The sequence below is a fragment of the Geotrypetes seraphini genome, chromosome 1, assembly GCF_902459505.1.
Source record: "Geotrypetes seraphini chromosome 1, aGeoSer1.1, whole genome shotgun sequence".
In the NCBI taxonomy this organism is placed as follows: Eukaryota; Metazoa; Chordata; class Amphibia; order Gymnophiona; family Dermophiidae; genus Geotrypetes; species Geotrypetes seraphini.
In genome coordinates this window covers 263,269,165-263,287,007 of record NC_047084.1, presented here as the reverse complement: position 1 = coordinate 263,287,007, position 17,843 = coordinate 263,269,165, and the positions used below count along the sequence as shown (strand labels likewise).

General features: G+C 41.8%; 1 protein-coding gene across 2 annotated transcripts in view; it reads left to right on the top strand.

The window, feature by feature from the left end:
- Positions 1-17,843, top strand: part of GRK4 (G protein-coupled receptor kinase 4) — a 409,134-nt gene that overhangs the window by 285,107 nt on the left and 106,184 nt on the right. For both annotated transcript variants that reach the window (XM_033950412.1, XM_033950421.1), the window contains exon 6: positions 12,116-12,208. In XM_033950412.1, coding sequence (XP_033806303.1) covers positions 12,116-12,208 — 93 coding nt within the window. The remainder of the gene's footprint in view (positions 1-12,115; positions 12,209-17,843) is intronic.

Below are 17,843 nucleotides of genomic sequence, written 5' to 3'. Positions count from 1 at the left end.
TCCTCCAGTCCTGTAACCATCTTAGTCGCTCTTCTCTGGACCCTTTCAAGTAGTACCATGTCCTTCTTCATGTACGGCGACCAGTGCTGAACGTAGTACTCCAGGTGAGGGCGCACCATGGCCCGGTACAGCGGCATGATAACCTTCTCCAATCTGTTCGTGATCCCCTTCTTTATAATTCCTAGCATTCTGTTCACCTTTTTGCCGCCGCCGCACATTGCACAGACGGCTTCATCGACTTGTCAATCAGACCTCCCATGTTCCTTTCCTGGGAGGTCTCTCCAAGTACCGCCCCAGACATCCTGTATTCGTGCATGAGATTTTGTTGCCGACATGCATTACTTTACACTTGTCCACGTTGAACCTCATCTGCCATGTCGATGCCCATTCCTCGAATCTGATTATGTCACGTTGCAGATCTTCGCAATCCCCCTGCGTCTTCACTACTCTGAACAACTTCGTCATGAAGGAGACATTCCCTGCCCAAAGGCACTTACAATCTAAACAGACAAGACAAACAGGGGGAATGGTTAATCTGCTGGCTAGGGTGGTAGGCAGTGGGGAGTAGGGTTATAGATTGAAGGCTATATTAAAAAGGTGGGTTTTCATAATCTTAACTGTGTACTAGACAATGACACGGTGACAAAATTCATCACCGTTCCCGTCCCCGCAGATAACCTTGGGAAATAATCCCATGTCATTTTCTAGTGTCTATTTCAACCTCAGTCCTTCTACACCAGCATTCTTCAAAGCAAAGCTTGCGGGTCAGTGGTTGTGGCCATTCATACTCTGATTCTTCCCTCTCTCTTTAAAGAATGACATGAAGATGGTTTCCCGCCCCCCCCCCCCCCTTTATGAAGTCTCGTTAGTGTTAATGCTGCGGCCAGTGCTCAAAAAACGCTAATGCGGCTTCATGAAAGGGGAAGTAAATTTGGCACATATATACAGTTTTATTTTCTGTCCTAACTTTGTGCTTACCTAGCTGATTAGCCACTAACAGGCTAGGGTCGTGTTCTACCCCCCCCCCCCCTCATCCCTATCTTCTCTGGTTACCGGTTGGACATTTAGCAGCAATATTAAGCAGCAGAGTCCAGTTCAGTGCTAATGAATATCACTGGTTAGCCCCAGCCAAGTGATTTAAATGACCAGGAGCTTCTCCTGGGTATTTAAATCACCTTGAATGCCTACCCCAGAGTAGGGTTACCATATGTCCGGGTTTACTCAAGCATCTCCTCTTTTTAGAGGACTGTCCGGGTGTCCGGACAGATTTTGAAAACCTGGCAGTTTGTCTGGGTTCTGGAAGACCCCCTGCTCTGCCAGAGCTCAGGGCCGCATCCGGAGGGCCTATGAGCATGCATAAGCTTTTTTTTCCTACGATACGAAAAAATTGGAAATTTGCTGGACTAAGTGTATAGCCTTCGACGGAGACTACATTGTTTAACTTGCTTTTTTTTACTAAACATTTCAAACCACCCCTCGTACTTTTCAGCAGAGCTGCTTTAAAAGTAGAGGAAATGAGGAAAAGCCACAATCCTTTTTCTGTGCCCCCTTGTTCCTTCCACTGATCTGATAAACAACATAATTTTTCCCTTGATTAAGTGAAGAATCAGGAAGACTGTGGACTGGAGGAATAGCTTAATGGCTAGAGCAACACACTGAAAACCAGGGAAGCCAGTTTCAAATTCCATCGATGCTGCTTATGATCTTGGGCCAAGTTATTTAACCCCCTTCATTACCCCGCTGCAAATTTAAATTGTGGGCTCTTCAGGGACAGGAAAATGCTCATTGTAGGGTTATCATATGGCTCCAGAAAAAGGAGGATGGATTGAGTCATCCAGGTTTTACTTCCATTGCTTTCAGTGGATTAAACCGAGATGCCTCAATCTGTCCTCCTTACTTCCATTGCTTTCAAAGGAAGTAAAACCCGGATGTCTCAATCCATCCTCCTTTTTCTGGAGCCAAATGGTAACCCTATAGCAGGGATAGGGAACTCCGGTCCTCGAGAGCCATATTCCAGTCGGGTTTTCAGGATTTCCCCAATGAATATGAATTGAAAGCAGTGCATGCAAATAGATCTCATGCATATTCATTGAGGAAATCCTGAAAACCTGACTGGAATACGGCTCTCGAGGACTGGAGTTCCCTACCCCTATAGTAATGAGAAAGGTGTGATCCAGATATTTTGTTAATGCTGTTCAGTTGGCATTTTACGCAACCTTTTCTCCCCCAAGCGACCTTGTTTATATTCATTGATCGTTTACTAATTCCTCACGGTTCAAACCGCCTTCTTCGATCTAACACCCAAGAGCTACTTATGGTCCCTTCTTTAAAAATAATAGGAACTAGACGTCACGACATATTTTCAGTCAAAGCTCCACTTATTTGGAATACTCTCCCTTTATATATTAGAAATATCAAAGACCTCGCTTCATTTAAAACCAACTTAAAAACATTTCTCTTTAAAGCTTCTTTCAATCTGTAAAAAGGAACGTTGACAATTTAAAATAATAAAAGAGAAAAGTTTTTACTTTTTTTTTTTAAAAACCCCATCCCTAATGTTTTTTTCCCATCCTTTACTATTTTCTTCTCTTCCCATTGGGAACCCAACAAATTTGTAACTTTCATTCCCTTATGTTCTTTCCCATTATTCCAGTCTTGTCCAAATTGTGAGTCCGCATTAACCTTATATTTTTTGTTTTTTCTTTATATTTTTACTTTTTATTTAATCGTTTTATCCCTATTATACTGTTATGTAATTCGCTTAGAATTTATTAGGCGAACCATTAAATCTAAATAAACTTGAACTTGAAACTTGATTGAGCCACTATGTTTGACTGACTTGCTGCTTGCTTTCTGCAGCATATGCTTGACATTGATTCTGAGCCATTCTTCAAAATTGATAAGTAGACAAAGACTAATTCAAAATACACACTAACCAAAATCCAGTGAGGTGGATTCTATTGACTGCGGGGTGTCAGATTGACCATATCAGCAGGTCTGTCAATTCCTCATTCATCCCCTACAGACAGTATTTTTTATCTTTTTATATATGCTTTTTATATAAGGCAGAGGGGAGTGTTCTATGTATAACATCGGAGAAAAAAAACTTCAAACCAGTATGACTTATATACTCACAGAAATAAGCTAAGTCACCTTTAATATTGTTCTTATCACTAATTTATTATGAAAAAACGTCAAAAATGAAAGTTCATAAATATATACTTATATAAAAAGCATATATAAAAAGATAAAAAATACTGTCTGTAGGGGATGAATGAGGAATTGACAGACCTGCTGATATGGTCAATCTGACACCCCGCAGTCAATAGAATCCACCTCACTGGATTTTGGTTAGTGTGTATTTTGACATTGATTCTGCCTGCTGAGTGGCTATAGCTGAGGTTATGTCAATCAGAAATGTAATTTGATCTGGTGAAGCCTATCTCAGAGCCCCTTCGCTTTCGGGGAAGCACAGTGATGTCTGTGTATGTTTAGCCCTGGACTGGCTGTGAGATCGGAAATCCAGTAATACAGGGATGCTATCTTCCTAGCGCAGTAAATGCTGTGCATGCCCTCCGGCTGTTAATATTTTTGGTATTATAGCATAATGTTTGAGTTTTTTTTTTTATCCAAAGTGATTGTTTACATACTCTTATCATCTTTGTCAAACTCTTGTCAAATAGTACTTCCATTGATTGTGCAAGACAGGGCTAGCAGCAGATGTGTACGACACGTGCCTTCCTGGTGTGCCGTGAGCATGTGCGTTGCCGCTGGCAGTATTTTGCAGAACTTCAGCATGTTTCCTGATGTTGTTCTGACAGCATTTGGCAGCAAGTTCAGTTGTCAGTTGCACAAGCCGGTTTAAAGACCTTAAAGAGCTTTCTTTTAAACACTGGGGTTCTGTAACCCCATAAAAGCCTTTTTAATCTTTTTTTATTTATTTAAAGTGAAACATAGAAACATATATAGTAACATAGTAGATGACGGCAGATAAAGACCCGAATGGTCCATCCAGTCTGCCCAACCTGATTCAATTTAAATTTTTTTTTTATTTTTTCTCTTAGTTATTTCTGGGCAAGAATCCAAAGCTCTACCCGGTACTGTGCTTGGGTTCCAACTGCCAAAATCTCCGTTAAAACCTACTCCAGCCCATTTACACCCTCCCAGCCATTGAAGCCCTTCCCAGCCCATCCTCCCCCAAACGGCCATATACAGACACAGACCGTGCAAGTCTGCCCAGTACTGGCCTTAGTTCAGTATTTAATATTATTTTCTGATTCTAGATCCTCTGTGCTCATCCCACGCTTCTTTGAACTCAATCACCGTTTTCCTCTCCACCACCTCTCTCGGGAGCGCATTCCAGGCATCCACCACCCTCTCCGTAAAGTAGAATTTCCTAACATTGCCTTTGAATCTACCACCCCTCAACCTCAAATTATGTCCTCTGGTTTTACCATTTTCCTTTCTCTGGAAAATATTTTGTTCTACGTTAATACCCTTCAAGTATTTGAACGTCTGAATCATATCTCCCCTGTCTCTCCTTTCCTCTAGGGTATACATATTCAGGGCTTCCAGTCTCTCCTCATACGCCTTCTGGCACAAGCCTACTATCATTTTCGTCGCCCTCCTCTGGACCGCTTCAAGTCTTCTTACATCCTTCGCCAGATACGGTCTCCAAAACTGAACAATACTCCAAGTGGGGCCTTACCAATGACCTGTACAGGGGCATCAACACCTTCTTCCTTCTACTGGCTACGCCTCTCTTTATACAGCCCAGCATCCTTCTGGCAGCAGCCACTGCCTTGTCACACTGTTTTTTTCGCCTTTAGATCTTCGGACACTTTCACCCCAAGGTCCCTCTCCCCGTCCATGCATATCAGCTTCTCACCTCCCAGCATATACGGTTCCTTCCAATTATTAATCCCCAAATTACTCTGCATTTCCTTGCATTGAATTTTAGTTGCCAGGCATTAGACCATTCCTCTAACTTTTGCAGATCCTTTTTCATATTTTCCACTCCCTCTTCAGTATCTACTCTGTTACAAATCTTGGTATCATCTGCAAAAAGGCACACTTTTCCTTCTAACCCTTCAGCAATGATGGAGATAAAGGCCAAATGGCCCATCCGGTCTGCCCACCCGCAGTAACCATTATCTCTTCCTCTCTCTAAGAGATTCCACGTAACTATCCCAGGCTTTCTTGAATCCGGACAGTCTCTGTCTCCACCACCTCTTCCAGAAGACTGTTCCACGCATCTACCACCCTTTCTGTAAAAAAAGTATTTCCTGAGATTACTCCTGAGCCTATCACCTCTTAAATTCATCCTATGCCCTCTCATTCCAGACTGAGCTTCCTTTCAAATAAAAGAGACTCAACTCGTACGCATTTACACCATGTAGGTATTTAAACATCTCTATTGAGATCTTTAAGCCTGTCCCCATACGCCTTATGACGAAGACCACACACCATTTTAGTAGTCTTCCTCTGGACTGACTCCATCCAGCTATATTAACAGAAGACATAATAATAGCACACTTCTGTTAGATAGTCCCATACATCTAGTTCCAACACACTGCCTCTTTTTATATGTTTTTTTTCATGATTACCTCATCCTTTCCCCAACACAAAAGACCCTCTCAATCACATCCAGTCATCCCCATTTTATGGTACGATATCTAGTTGCTTCTTCCTTCAAGTATTCAAAAGGAAAGGATGCAAAAACTGACAAGTATGGTGCCCAAATTACATAAAAAGGTCAGACTGCCCTTTCTTCTGTGCTGTAATCCTTTTCATATTATAAATATTCCATATTCTCCCCAGCCACCTTTCCAAGGAGGCAGAGATACTTCCAGAAAAAGGCCAAGTTAAGCTTGGCAGGACTTACCTTTCAACCCAGTCCTCGGGGCATACCCAGCCAGTCAGGAAAACCTCTGACATAAGGCATATATGGTCCACATACTCTGCCTCATATCCAAGTTAGAAATCTTTCAGTTTAACAACCTGTCTACCCCCAACATACATTTTATTCAATACTGTATAACTTTCTAGCATGCATGTATCTGGAGATATAGCCACCATTCCCCAGATTCTATAAATGATGCTCAAAGTTACGCATGAACATAAGAATTGCTATACTGGGACAGAACGAAGGTCCATCAAGCCCGGTATCCTGTTTCCAACAGTTGCCAGCCCAGGTTCCAAGTACCTAGCTAGTACCTGCTCTGTAACCTTGAAGTTGTCTTTGACGCCAACATCTAATTTTCTACGCACATCCAATAGACTGCTAAAGCCTGTTGCTTCTACGTATCTCTGCAACATCACCAAAATTCACCTATTCCTCTCTGAACACACTACCCATACCTTTGTCCATGCTCTCGTAACCTCTTACTTAGACTACTGCAGTGTACTTCTAACAGGTCTCCTGCTGACCCATCTGTCCCCCCCTGTAATTTGTGCAAAACTCTGCTCTATGACTTATCTTCTGGCAACCTTGCTACACTTACCTTACCCCTCTCCTCAAATAACTTCACTGGTTCCCTATCTATCATTGCGTACAGTTCAAACTCCTATTACTAACCTACAAGTGTGTTCATTCTGCAGCACCTCAGTATATTTCTTCTCTTGTCTCTCCTTATACACCTCCCAGAAAACTCCATTTCTTAGATAAGATGCTTTTATCCGTACCCTTCTCCTCCACTGTCAATTCCAGACTCTGTTCCTTTCATTTTGCTGCCCCGTATGCCTCAGTCCGTCCATCATGCCCCTTCCCTTCCCTTGTTCAAAAGTAGGCAGAAAACCTTTACGAGATTAGCCTTCAACTCATAACTCTACCCCCCTCTGTTCATCACCCTAGCCAGCAGCTTCAACTATACCTTCTAACTGTAACCCCTACCTTGGCATCCTGTTTGTTTGATTGTAAGCTCATTCGAGCAGGGACTGCCTCCTTTGTGACTCTGTACAGTGCTGCGTACATCAGGTAGTCTGGTAGTGCTCTAGAAACAACAGTAGTAGTAGTAATAGACACATGCAATTTAATTGAGTAACAAGCCAATTAACACCCATAATTGGGTGCTAACAATCAATTATTGGTGTTAGTTGGCAATAATTTGGATTTGCACATGCATCTTGCTAAGCACTAGTCTATACAGATACTCAAATCTTGTAGCGCGTAACTGAAAGGGGGTATGGCCCTAGGCGGGCATGAGCAGATCTGGGGCATTCACTAAAGATATGTGCAATATTATAGAATTCAGAGGATCCACTTCTAATGTAGGTGCTGGGATTTAAACCAGGGTTCAGTTGGTGCAAATACTCATCCCTAAAAGTTGAGCATGGATCCCAGTTCTATTTGCTATTCTATAAACGGTACATAATTCGGAGCGCTGTTCTGTAAATTTTATGGCTTTCCCCCATATCCTTCTGTCTACAATATGTAATGTCTTGTCTGTTTAGATTTATATTATTGGTTTGTAATTCTCCTGTTTTTTTATTTATTTTATATTCTGTACACTGCTTAGAAGTATGATAAGCAGTATAACAAATTTTAAATAAACTATAAACTTCATAGAACAGCACTTAGGCCCAGATGCACTAAACAGGATTGGTAAGACTGCTCCGATCTGATTTTTAACCGATTGTAAAAGAGCTATTAATGCACTAAAAATTTTACATGCAAATGATTCGCACGAAGGTTCATCGTAATTCCCATCTCTCCCATCTGATTGATTGCTGTGAAAGCGACTATCACATATGTGCAGAGCCGGCAAGGGAAGCCCGAACAGCTGAGAGGCAGGGGAAGCCTCGAAAGCAGCCTCCTGCCAATCAGCTATTTGGAGCAGGAAACCTTTTTTTTTTTCTTTTTTTTTAATAAAAATGGACATAGATGTGTGTATGTGTGTTACACACGCACATTATCTATGCCATTAAAAAAAAAAGAATGAAAGCCCCCCCCCCACCCGCCATTGTCCCCCTGATGAACAGGCACCCACCCTTGGTAGAGAAAACAGCAGGAGGGATGTCCACTTCCTCCTGCTATGCTGACCCCACCCATGCATGAATAAAAATGGCTGGAGAGATGCCCACTCACTCCTGCTATCAAAATCCCCCACCTGTGTGAGAAAAATGTCAGGAAGGATGCCCTCTCACCAATGGAGGGCCCCCCCCCCATCATGCCAGGCAACCCACCTCTGAACCATTCCCTAACTACCCTCTTCCCCCAAAAAAGAGGCAGGAGGGATGCCCACTCCCTCTTTCCATCAGATGTTCCCCTCAGCTCACCCGGTACCTTTTTCATAAGTTGGGAGCAGGAGGGATGCAGTATCACCTGCCCTGAGGCCCACCAGCCCAAAATGGCAGGCCTTCCCCTCCCCTCAGATGCCTAAGGCCCCTCCCAATCAGGGCTTTAGGCTCCTCCCTCAGTATCCCAGAAGGAGCCAATCAGAGTCTTAGGCCCTTGGGAGGGTCCCTTGTGAGGGGCCTTAGGTGTCTGAGCCACAGAGCATTTATATTCGATTTCCAGTGTTGGTGCATTTTCAAGAGAAAAAAAAAATAGTTGCCATGACTTATAAATCGGACTTGTGCAAATGAGGACAGAGTCTGCTGGGATGCGGACAGTGCTTGCAGAGATGGGGTGGGGATGGGGACAAAGCTTGTAGGGACAAGGCAGGGATGGGGATAGGGCGGTGTCAGCCCAGCCATACATTGCTAGCTGTCAGCATTTTCTATTGGCCTCTAACCCAGTGGTAGGCAAACTCATTAGTCAAAAGAGCCAAAATCATCAGTACGATTAAGATTTTTTTTGAGAGCCATACCCCATGCCCGCTTGCGCTACGACAGCTACATCAACCTGACTGACACCCACACATAGTCGAAATCAATTTGTGATAGAGCCTAGAGAATGATAAGGAAAAAAAATTTGTCTCCGTCCCCGCCCCGTCTCCGTGAGCTCAGTCCCCATCCCCACAAACCACCTGATCCCATCCACACAAGCCTCAAATAGTTTATACTGAACTTATTATATTAAAGTATAAAAAGAAACAATTATCTGTACAATTGTCAATTTATAAATCAGCGTCTTCTCCCCACTCTCTCTTCCCCATTTACCTTCAGCGTCCTCAGCCCACTCTCTCTTCACTTCCCTTCAACACACGCACATAAAAACAAGCAAGCAATTTTATATTATTTTCATTCTATTCATTCATAGAAATTAAAGTCTAAATAATGCCAATTACATAACAAAACATGATTTTACAAAAATAATTCCCTGCACAGTAAAGCCTGCAAGGATTACTAGATGTCTTTCAGCAGCTCCCCTCCCTCCCTCCCCCTTACTTTCGTGGCCAAGTCAAAATGACCTACCAAGAATAAAATTTTGAAAAACACAAAGCACACTGTACATAGAGAAAATGTTAATTATCATTTATATTCCGCGGGTTTTCAAAGAGGTCAAGGCAGATGACTTTATGCAACGTCACCTCAGTAACAACTATACAAAAATAGACAAATATACTCCCTCCCTTTTTACTAAACCGCGATAACGGTTTTTAGCGCAGGGAGCTGCGCTGAATGCACTGCGCTACTCTCGATGCTCATAGGCTCCCTGCGCTAAAAAACGCTATTGCGGTTTAGTAAAAGGGGGCCATTGTGCAAAATATAGACAACAGATATAAATTCTCAAAACAGACACATTTTGATTACTAAATTGAAAATAAAATCATTTTTCTTACCTTTGGTAATTTCATCAGTCTCTGGTTGCACTTTATTCTTCTGACTGTGCATCCAATATTTCTTCCCTTCTTTCAGCCTCCTGTATGCTTCCTCTTCTCCAGACCTCATTCCCTCCCCCAAATTTTTCTTTCTTTTACCCTGCCACCTTCTTTCTTTCTCTCTCCATGCCCCCTTTCTTTCTGTATGTCTGTCTTTCTCTCTCTCTCTCTCTCTCCGTGCCCCATTTCTTTTTTCTTTCTGTCTCCATGAGCCACCCCCCTTTCTTTCTTTCTCTCTGCCTTCCCCCAAGCCACCGCCATTGGGGAACATGCTGCCACCACTGCCGGGGAATAGGCTGCCACTGCCGCCATCAGAGAAAAGGCCACCGTCGAGTTCTGAGCTCTCATTGCTTCCCTTCCCCGCGAGGCCGACCAACTCTCGCCACCCGACGTCAATTCTAACGTCGGAGAGGAAGTTCCGGGCTAGCCAGGCAGCGATTGGCTGGCCCAGAACGTCCTTTCCAATGTCAGAATTGACATCGGTTGGCGAGAGTTGGTCAGCCCCGTATGGAAGGGAAGCAGGGAGAGCTCAGAACTCGGCGCCGGCCTGTTCCCTGATGGCGGCGGTAGCAGCCTATTCCCCAGCTGCAGTGGCAGCCTGTTCCCCAATGGCGGTGGCTTGGGGGAGAGTAATGAAAAGGGAAGAGAAGCAGGTCAGGCACTCGTGCTCTAGACGAGCTGCGAGCCGCACTCAAATGGCTAAAGAGCCGCAGTTTGCCGACCACTGTCCTAACCTTTGTCAGCAAAGGCCTATGGGAGATTATAATCAAACAGATCTGATCTCGGTGGGATGTCATGCAGATAGACCATTCAGCCTTAGAATGCCCTAAATTACTTCTAAATTATCAGTGCTTAAGAGAAACAAAAGACCTTTGACACAGCCCTGAGGTTCAACAAATATGCTTAAGGTAGAGAATAGCCCCAGATGCATGTTTTGGCACAGTTAGTGACCGAAAAGACCACAGTGGAGATATAAAGAAATGTTGGTGTGAAGTTTATTCAATAATCATAAAAGTCTGTGCGGTGGCTCGACATACACGTGTTTTGGCCAATATGGTCTGCTTCAGGAGCCTTAATCAGATTATTTAATTACTTGAATGATGTGACTTACTATAAATGAAACACCTCATTCAAGTATGAATTTGGATGAAAATACCGTACAGGTCTGTACACACGCAAAAAACAAAACGGTACCTAAGATTCGGTTGGTCCATGTGCCTACGTAGAGGTAGGCCATTCTCAAACAAAACCTCATTTTGGACGGGTTTTTGAGACTGGACATTTCCCTGCTGCCTACTTTCTGCGTCTAGGGCAGTGGTGTCAAAGTCCCTCCTCAAGGGCCACAATCCAGTCAGGTTTTCAGGATTTCCCCAATGAATATGCATGAGAACTATTTGGACTTAGGCCAGAAGGGGACTTAGATGTTTCTTTTGATTATGCCCCTTCATATTTTTGTTGGCAATGTGTTTTTAAAAAATGGTCACCATCTTACACAGACAATACAGAAAAATGTCTGTGCAAAAGCTGTTACAATGGTTACTGTAAAAATGGCTTCCATATGGTGTAAAAGTAAAACAAAAAAGAACAACCAACAGGACCTGCAGAAAAAACATAACCAAAAACCAAAACCAAACTGCAGGGAAATATACAGGGTGCAGGAATTTTATTGAAATGACTAAGGGCTCCTTTTACTAAGCTGCGCTAGCGGTTTTAGTGCGCGCTGCAATGCCACGCATGCTAGACGCTAACACCTCCATTGAGCTGGCGTTAGTTTTTCCACATAGCGCAGGGGGCAGTATGTGCTAAAAACACTACTGCAGCTTAGTAAAAGGCGCCCTAAAACAAAAGTCTTAAAACAAGTCCATAAACAAGATAAAAATATCCAGAAAACTGGTCCTAATATTGATATGGACCGGACCTGACACGGTCTGTGTTTTGAAGAAACACTCCTTCCTCAGTGGTCACTAATGTTGGTATTCAGAAAATCAGGAAACCAGAATGGAAAAAACAAGCAAAATAAAAAATTAACAGACTTGTAATTCTCCTATGTAAAGCACTGTTCTTACTTCACGTAGAATGGAGGATCCTTTCTCGAGCACCAGTGTGAGGGAGAGAAATATGTTAGGGAAAGAGAGATGGCATTGGTCAGAGAGAGCAGACTTTGGGCTAGGCATCCCAAACTTGAACAAACAAAATCACTTCTGTGATTTTTCTTATTGCTGAACATTTCAGAACGACAAAAGTTCATTTGTGGTTCACATTGTATTGCAGTGTTAATTTATTGGCTGACAAAATGTTAACTTTCCTAGTATGCTGAACTGATATGAAATATGTTCTTTTATTCTTTGTAGAGTTGTTCATGATTACTTAAGTAGAGGACCCTTTGAGGAATGCCAGAAAAGCATGTATTTTTCACGATTTTTACAATGGAAGTGGTTGGAAAGGTAAGTTGTATTTTAAACTAGCACATTGCCACTTTGTATTTCAGAATTAGCGTGAAAAAATTAATATTACATGATACATACAGGCAGTCCCTCTTCGAATCATTTTGATTTTAATCTTTTCACTTACTCCCCCCCTTTTACAAAGCTTCGTTAGGCTTTTTTATCACCATCCGCAGCGGTATTAGCGCCGACGCTCATAGGAGTAGCCTAGTGGTCAATGTAGTGGACTTTCAACAATGGGACTCAGGGATAATTCCCACTTTAATTTAAAGAGAGGGTACAATTGGGCAGACTGGATGGACCATTCAGGTCTTTATCTGCCGTTACTTTGTTATACTACTATGTTAAGAGAGAATTATAGTAATTGAGCATAGAAATTACCACAGAGTGCAAGAGAATCCAAAGAGAGCCGCAGTTTAGGAGTAATCGAATTGAACAAAGCTGACAAAGTTTGAAGAATGAAGAAGAGAGAGCAGTAGAAATGTGTGAATGGCATGACAATGAGTTATCTAAGGTAACTCCAAGAATATTAATAGATGATGAGTGGGACAGAGGAAGACCGTTCAAAGTGAGGCATGGAAGTTTCAATAAACATTTATTACTAGTAGAAAACATTGTAGAAATTTTTTGTGAGTTAAGCTTTAGTCTATTAGACGTTAACCAGTCAGCTACTTCATCTAGATTTTTGGGAATTAAAGAAAAATTATGAGAGCACTGAGAATTGAAAGGATAGAGTAACTGAATGTCGTCTGCGTAAATAAAAAATGTGCACCCAATTGATTGAAGCAGTAGTGTTAAAGGAGCGAGGAAAATATCAAAAAGTATTGGCCCATGAACAGAACCCTGAGGAACACTTGATTGAAGCTGCTGTGGAGTAGAGAAAGAACCAGAATAATAAACAGAGTAAGACTGCTCAGTGAGATACAAGTTAAATCGTTATCAGTGATATGTAAATCCTTTAAATGGTCTAATTATTAGACTCTAATAGGATTGAATGGTCCACTAAGTCAAAAACAGCAGACATATCCAAAGAGAAAAGAACAATCCACTCCGGGGACAGTGGCAGGTATACCTGTCAAAGTGTAACGCAGGTGTCCTAAGGCATGCTCAGGGAGGACAGAAACCTCCCGTGGAGCAGAAGGTCAAAAGCTCACTTGATCTTGATTTTTAGTATGAATACAGACCGTGAAAGCGGGGCCTCACAATCACAATTACCATCAAGAATGGACCTTACATAACCTTACAGAAAATGTTCGATTGAGTGTTGTGGATTAAAACCTGTTTGACATGCCAGCAGAGCATTGGGGCATCTTAGAGGGCACTGCTGTGAACATCACATAAAGGGTGCCAGGTGTACATCTCACCAAAAACCCCTTAAAATGTATGGTGAGCCATCCAAAACTCCCCCAAACCTACTATTCCCACCTGTCTACCACTCCATTTGCCCTTATGGCTTCAGGTGTTACCTATATGGCAGTACAGTTGGTTTTTTGTGGTCTTATACTTTCCACCAAAAATGTAGTGGGTAGGGTAGGATATGGGCCGGTTCACTACACCGCCCACCAGTTACTCCAGACACCTGCTTGCTGTTCTTCTAGGATTTCCCATACCAGGTGCTGTTGTTATAGGAACAGATATGTACTAAGTTTCCAAGTTTATTGTAAATTTGATTGAATGCTTATCAAATGCTAAACATTTTACAACAATAAAAATAGGGGTAAGAACAAAATTAATAACAATAATGATAAACAGACCAATTTTACTCAGACAAACACAAAACCCAAAATAAACGTATTAAGAACGAGCAGAAGAGGGGGGAGAACTACAATAAATACAGGAAAGAGAATGTATGGGAGAAAAACAAAAGGACTAAGGGGATCAATGAGAAAAAATAGTGGGATCATTAGTCAAAAGCATCAGTGAATAGGAAGCTTTTTAAAGCTCCTTTACATTTGTCTAAATTTTGCTCTGCCCGAAGATGAGTAGATAATGCATTCCAAAGTGTAGGTGCAGTAACTGAGAATATTGTACAGTACAGATGATCGAGGCCAGCAGCGTGCCAGATTTAAGAATAAATGGGATGCACATGTTGGATCTCTAAGAGGGTAGAGTTAAGGGGAGGGGTCATCAGAGTGGGATCTCCAAGAGGACAGTAAGGGGGAGGGTCAATTGAGTGGACAGACTTGATGGGCTGTGGTCCTTTTCTGCCGCCATTTTCTATGTTTCTATGTTATGGGTATTTATTATTTTTAGAGAAGGAACCCAGAGCAGATGTTGTCCAGAGGATCTTAAGGATCTATTAGATTCATTAGGTATAAGATTTTTGTCGAGGAAAGCCGGTTCTTTAGTTTTGAGGGTTTTGAATATTAAGAGGGCAATCTTATAAGTTATCCTATGTTGGACTGGAAGCCAGTGGGCTTTTTTTAAAAGAGGGATAACGTGTTCATATTTTCCAGTGTTTGCAGTCACTTTGATGGTAGTATTGTGTATTAACTGAAGGTGCCTAATGTCTTTCTGACAGATTCCCATATATAAAGAGTTACAATAGTCTATTTTTGAGATAAGTGAATGAATTAAAATATTCATTGATAATTTGGTTCTAGGATTTTTGCCAGAGATCTGATCATTCTAAGTCACATCTTTGGGGGGTGGGAGGGAGTCAGTGACCACTGGGGCAGTGTGGAAGGCTCATGACTTAATCCCTCCAGTGATCATCTGGTAAATTTGGGAACCTTTTTGGTCATTAGATGCTTTTAAAACAGATCTAGCTCCGGACATCTAAATGGCATCCTTGTAAATGTTCAATTATTGCCGTAAGCCGTTCAAGCACTAAGCACACCCATAACATGCCTTCAACACACCCCCTTGAACTTTGGATGCACTGCAGATAAAATGCCTAGCAAGACATCTAGAAAGTTGGTTTTGAAAATTGACATTTTGACTATTAAAAAGTCCAAGTGCTGGTTTATGCCATCTTTTGGATGTCTTTCTTTTTTGAAAATGAGCCCCATAATGTATAATTTCTGTGTTGACTTAGTAGCCCTTTCCTAAAGCATAGCGTGTGCTAATAGAATTAATACATGCTAAATGCTAAGAAGTCTATTTTATACCTGTGGGCTTCTTAGCATTTTTTAGCATGCTAAGCTTTAATAAAAAAGCCCCTTGATTTTAACCTACCGTCCCAAGAAAATAAGGCTTCACATGTCAAACTCTGGCCCGCAGGCCAAATCTGGCCTGCAGTGTAGTAAAATTTGGCCCGCCAGACAATTAAAAAATTTAACTCAAGCTGGCCCACTGGCAGATAGAGTGCAATACTGCAATTCGGGAAGTGCCACTCTTACCTTCAGCTAATTTCAGCAGCCTGGAGAGAGGATTTCCAGTGCTGTAGCGATCTTTGCAGGCTGCCGTCATCCTCAGCATCACATTCCCTCTGCCGCGATCCTGCCCCTGATGTCAGAGGAGGGGTGGGTCCGCGGCTGAGGGAATGTGCTGCAGAGGCCAATGACAGCCTGCTAGGATCGCTACAGCACTAGCGATCCTCTCTGCAGGCTGCCGAAACTAGCTGAAGGTAAGACCTTGACTTTTCACAACCTATGAGGGATGGGCCTTTTTCTACATTAGATATCTCAAGACTCAAAAGGGATTTCATAAACATCTTCTCTTTGGAATGAAATTGAATTTTCAGAATGAATGATACCTTTAAGTCTCTAGAGTAGACCAAATCCATTGTTTCTGTTAGTGAAAAATCAAAGCCCTCAGGCAGAATGGAGGACTTTAATATGATGCTCACATTTTTGTCTAACGTATCTGACACGAGAGAGAGGGTATGAAAGACTTAGATGGCTCTTACATGGGCAAAAATAGAGCAACCATTCCTAAATTAGACTCATCTGGTAAAATGAAAATTTTTTTAACCTAATAGCAAAAGTTTTTCACTATTCATATGCATTGTGTTTGGAAATCAAGTTGTTAGTGTGGCTAAAACAGAGGAGAGGGAGAGAGATGGTGGACAATGGGATTTAGAGAGGGAAGGAACAGAAAGGGAGAGAAGTTGGACATAAGGGATGGTGTAGTGGGGGGATAGAGATACTGGATAGGAGGGTAGTTGGGAAGAGAGAGGAAAAGTATTTTTTATTTATTTTTTTTACATCACAGAGCCGGCGTGAGGTTGGAGAGATTGTAACCCTACACTTCTATTAAGACTAAGGGGTCCTTTTATTAAGATGCTGATTTAGCATGCGCTAAATCAGTTAGCATAACTTAATAAAAGGACCCCTAAGTATCTTAATAAAAAATTTAGCCCACGACTTAGCCTATGTTTTAGATGTCGGCCCCTTATGTGATTGAGTTTGATATCTCTAACGTAGATCCTCTTTTGTACCACAATAACTTTTCTTTTTGGTGTCCTGTTGAGACCAGATTTTGAAGTAGTGCTGGTGGAGGGGAGGTAGAGGGGGGACATATGGATTCTTCATGGGAATATGTATGCATGTATCTTGGAAATTTGTCTGGATTAGTCCAGGGAGAAGCGTGGAGGGGCATTTTTGATAGGATGTCTAAGTCTGACTTTGGATGTTTCCCGCAAAACATCCAAAATTGGACTTCCAGAAGGGTCTGTTTTCAAAAATGCTGGACATCCAATTTTTATTTATTTATTTTTTTTAATCATCTAGTTGGACGTCTTGGCCACCAGGATGTCCAACCTCAGGGTGTCTAACTTTATTCCCCATTTTCAACCACAATATATCCAAATTATTTTAATATTGGAAGTTCCACTATCAATATCATACGATATAATATTATTTGGAATGACATTGCTCACTAAGAAACCTATAAATGCAAATAAGAACAAATTGCTTCTTATCATGACAGGAATGGCCTTGCAGATGATAATGAAAAATTGTGATAATTTGAATTATAGTTTTTGGTGGGAGTCCGTTTGTCAAATTTATAAGTTTGAAAACATTTTTTCTATACAGAGGGGTCATCATAGTAAATTTAAGGAAATATGAGACCCATTAACAAAATATTGCAAGTTATGATATTGTAATATTCCCTTTGGTTTATGAAAGATTGGTATACTTATCTAGGAGGAGAGGGAGGGTGGGATTTAATAATTGTATAGTATTTGATTGAATCAAAATGCAGTTGGATATATTACTTGTTTGTTTAATTGTTTGCACTATGTATTTGATTTTAAAATGAATAAAGAACTAAAAAAAAAAAAAGAAAATGTCCAAATGAAGCCCGTTTAAACATGGGAGGGGCCAGATTTCTAATGGACTGGCCACACAGACATGCCAACAGAACATTGGGGCACATTAGAAGGCACTGCTGTGAACTTCACATAAACAGTGTCAGAAGTACATCTCACCATAACCCCCTTATGGTGAGCCCTCCCAAACTCCCCCAAAACCTACACACTTGTCCACTACCCCAATAGCACTTATGTCTGCAGGTGGCATCTATAGAGCAGTATAGTATGGTTTTGGTGGGCTCACACTTTCCACCATAAATTCAGTGGTTAGAATGGCTTAAGGGCCTGGCTCCTCCTCTCTATGGTTCACTAGTCCACCCACCTGACTTCTTAAGACACTTATGTGATGCTCTACTAAGCTCTCCCATACCAAGTGCT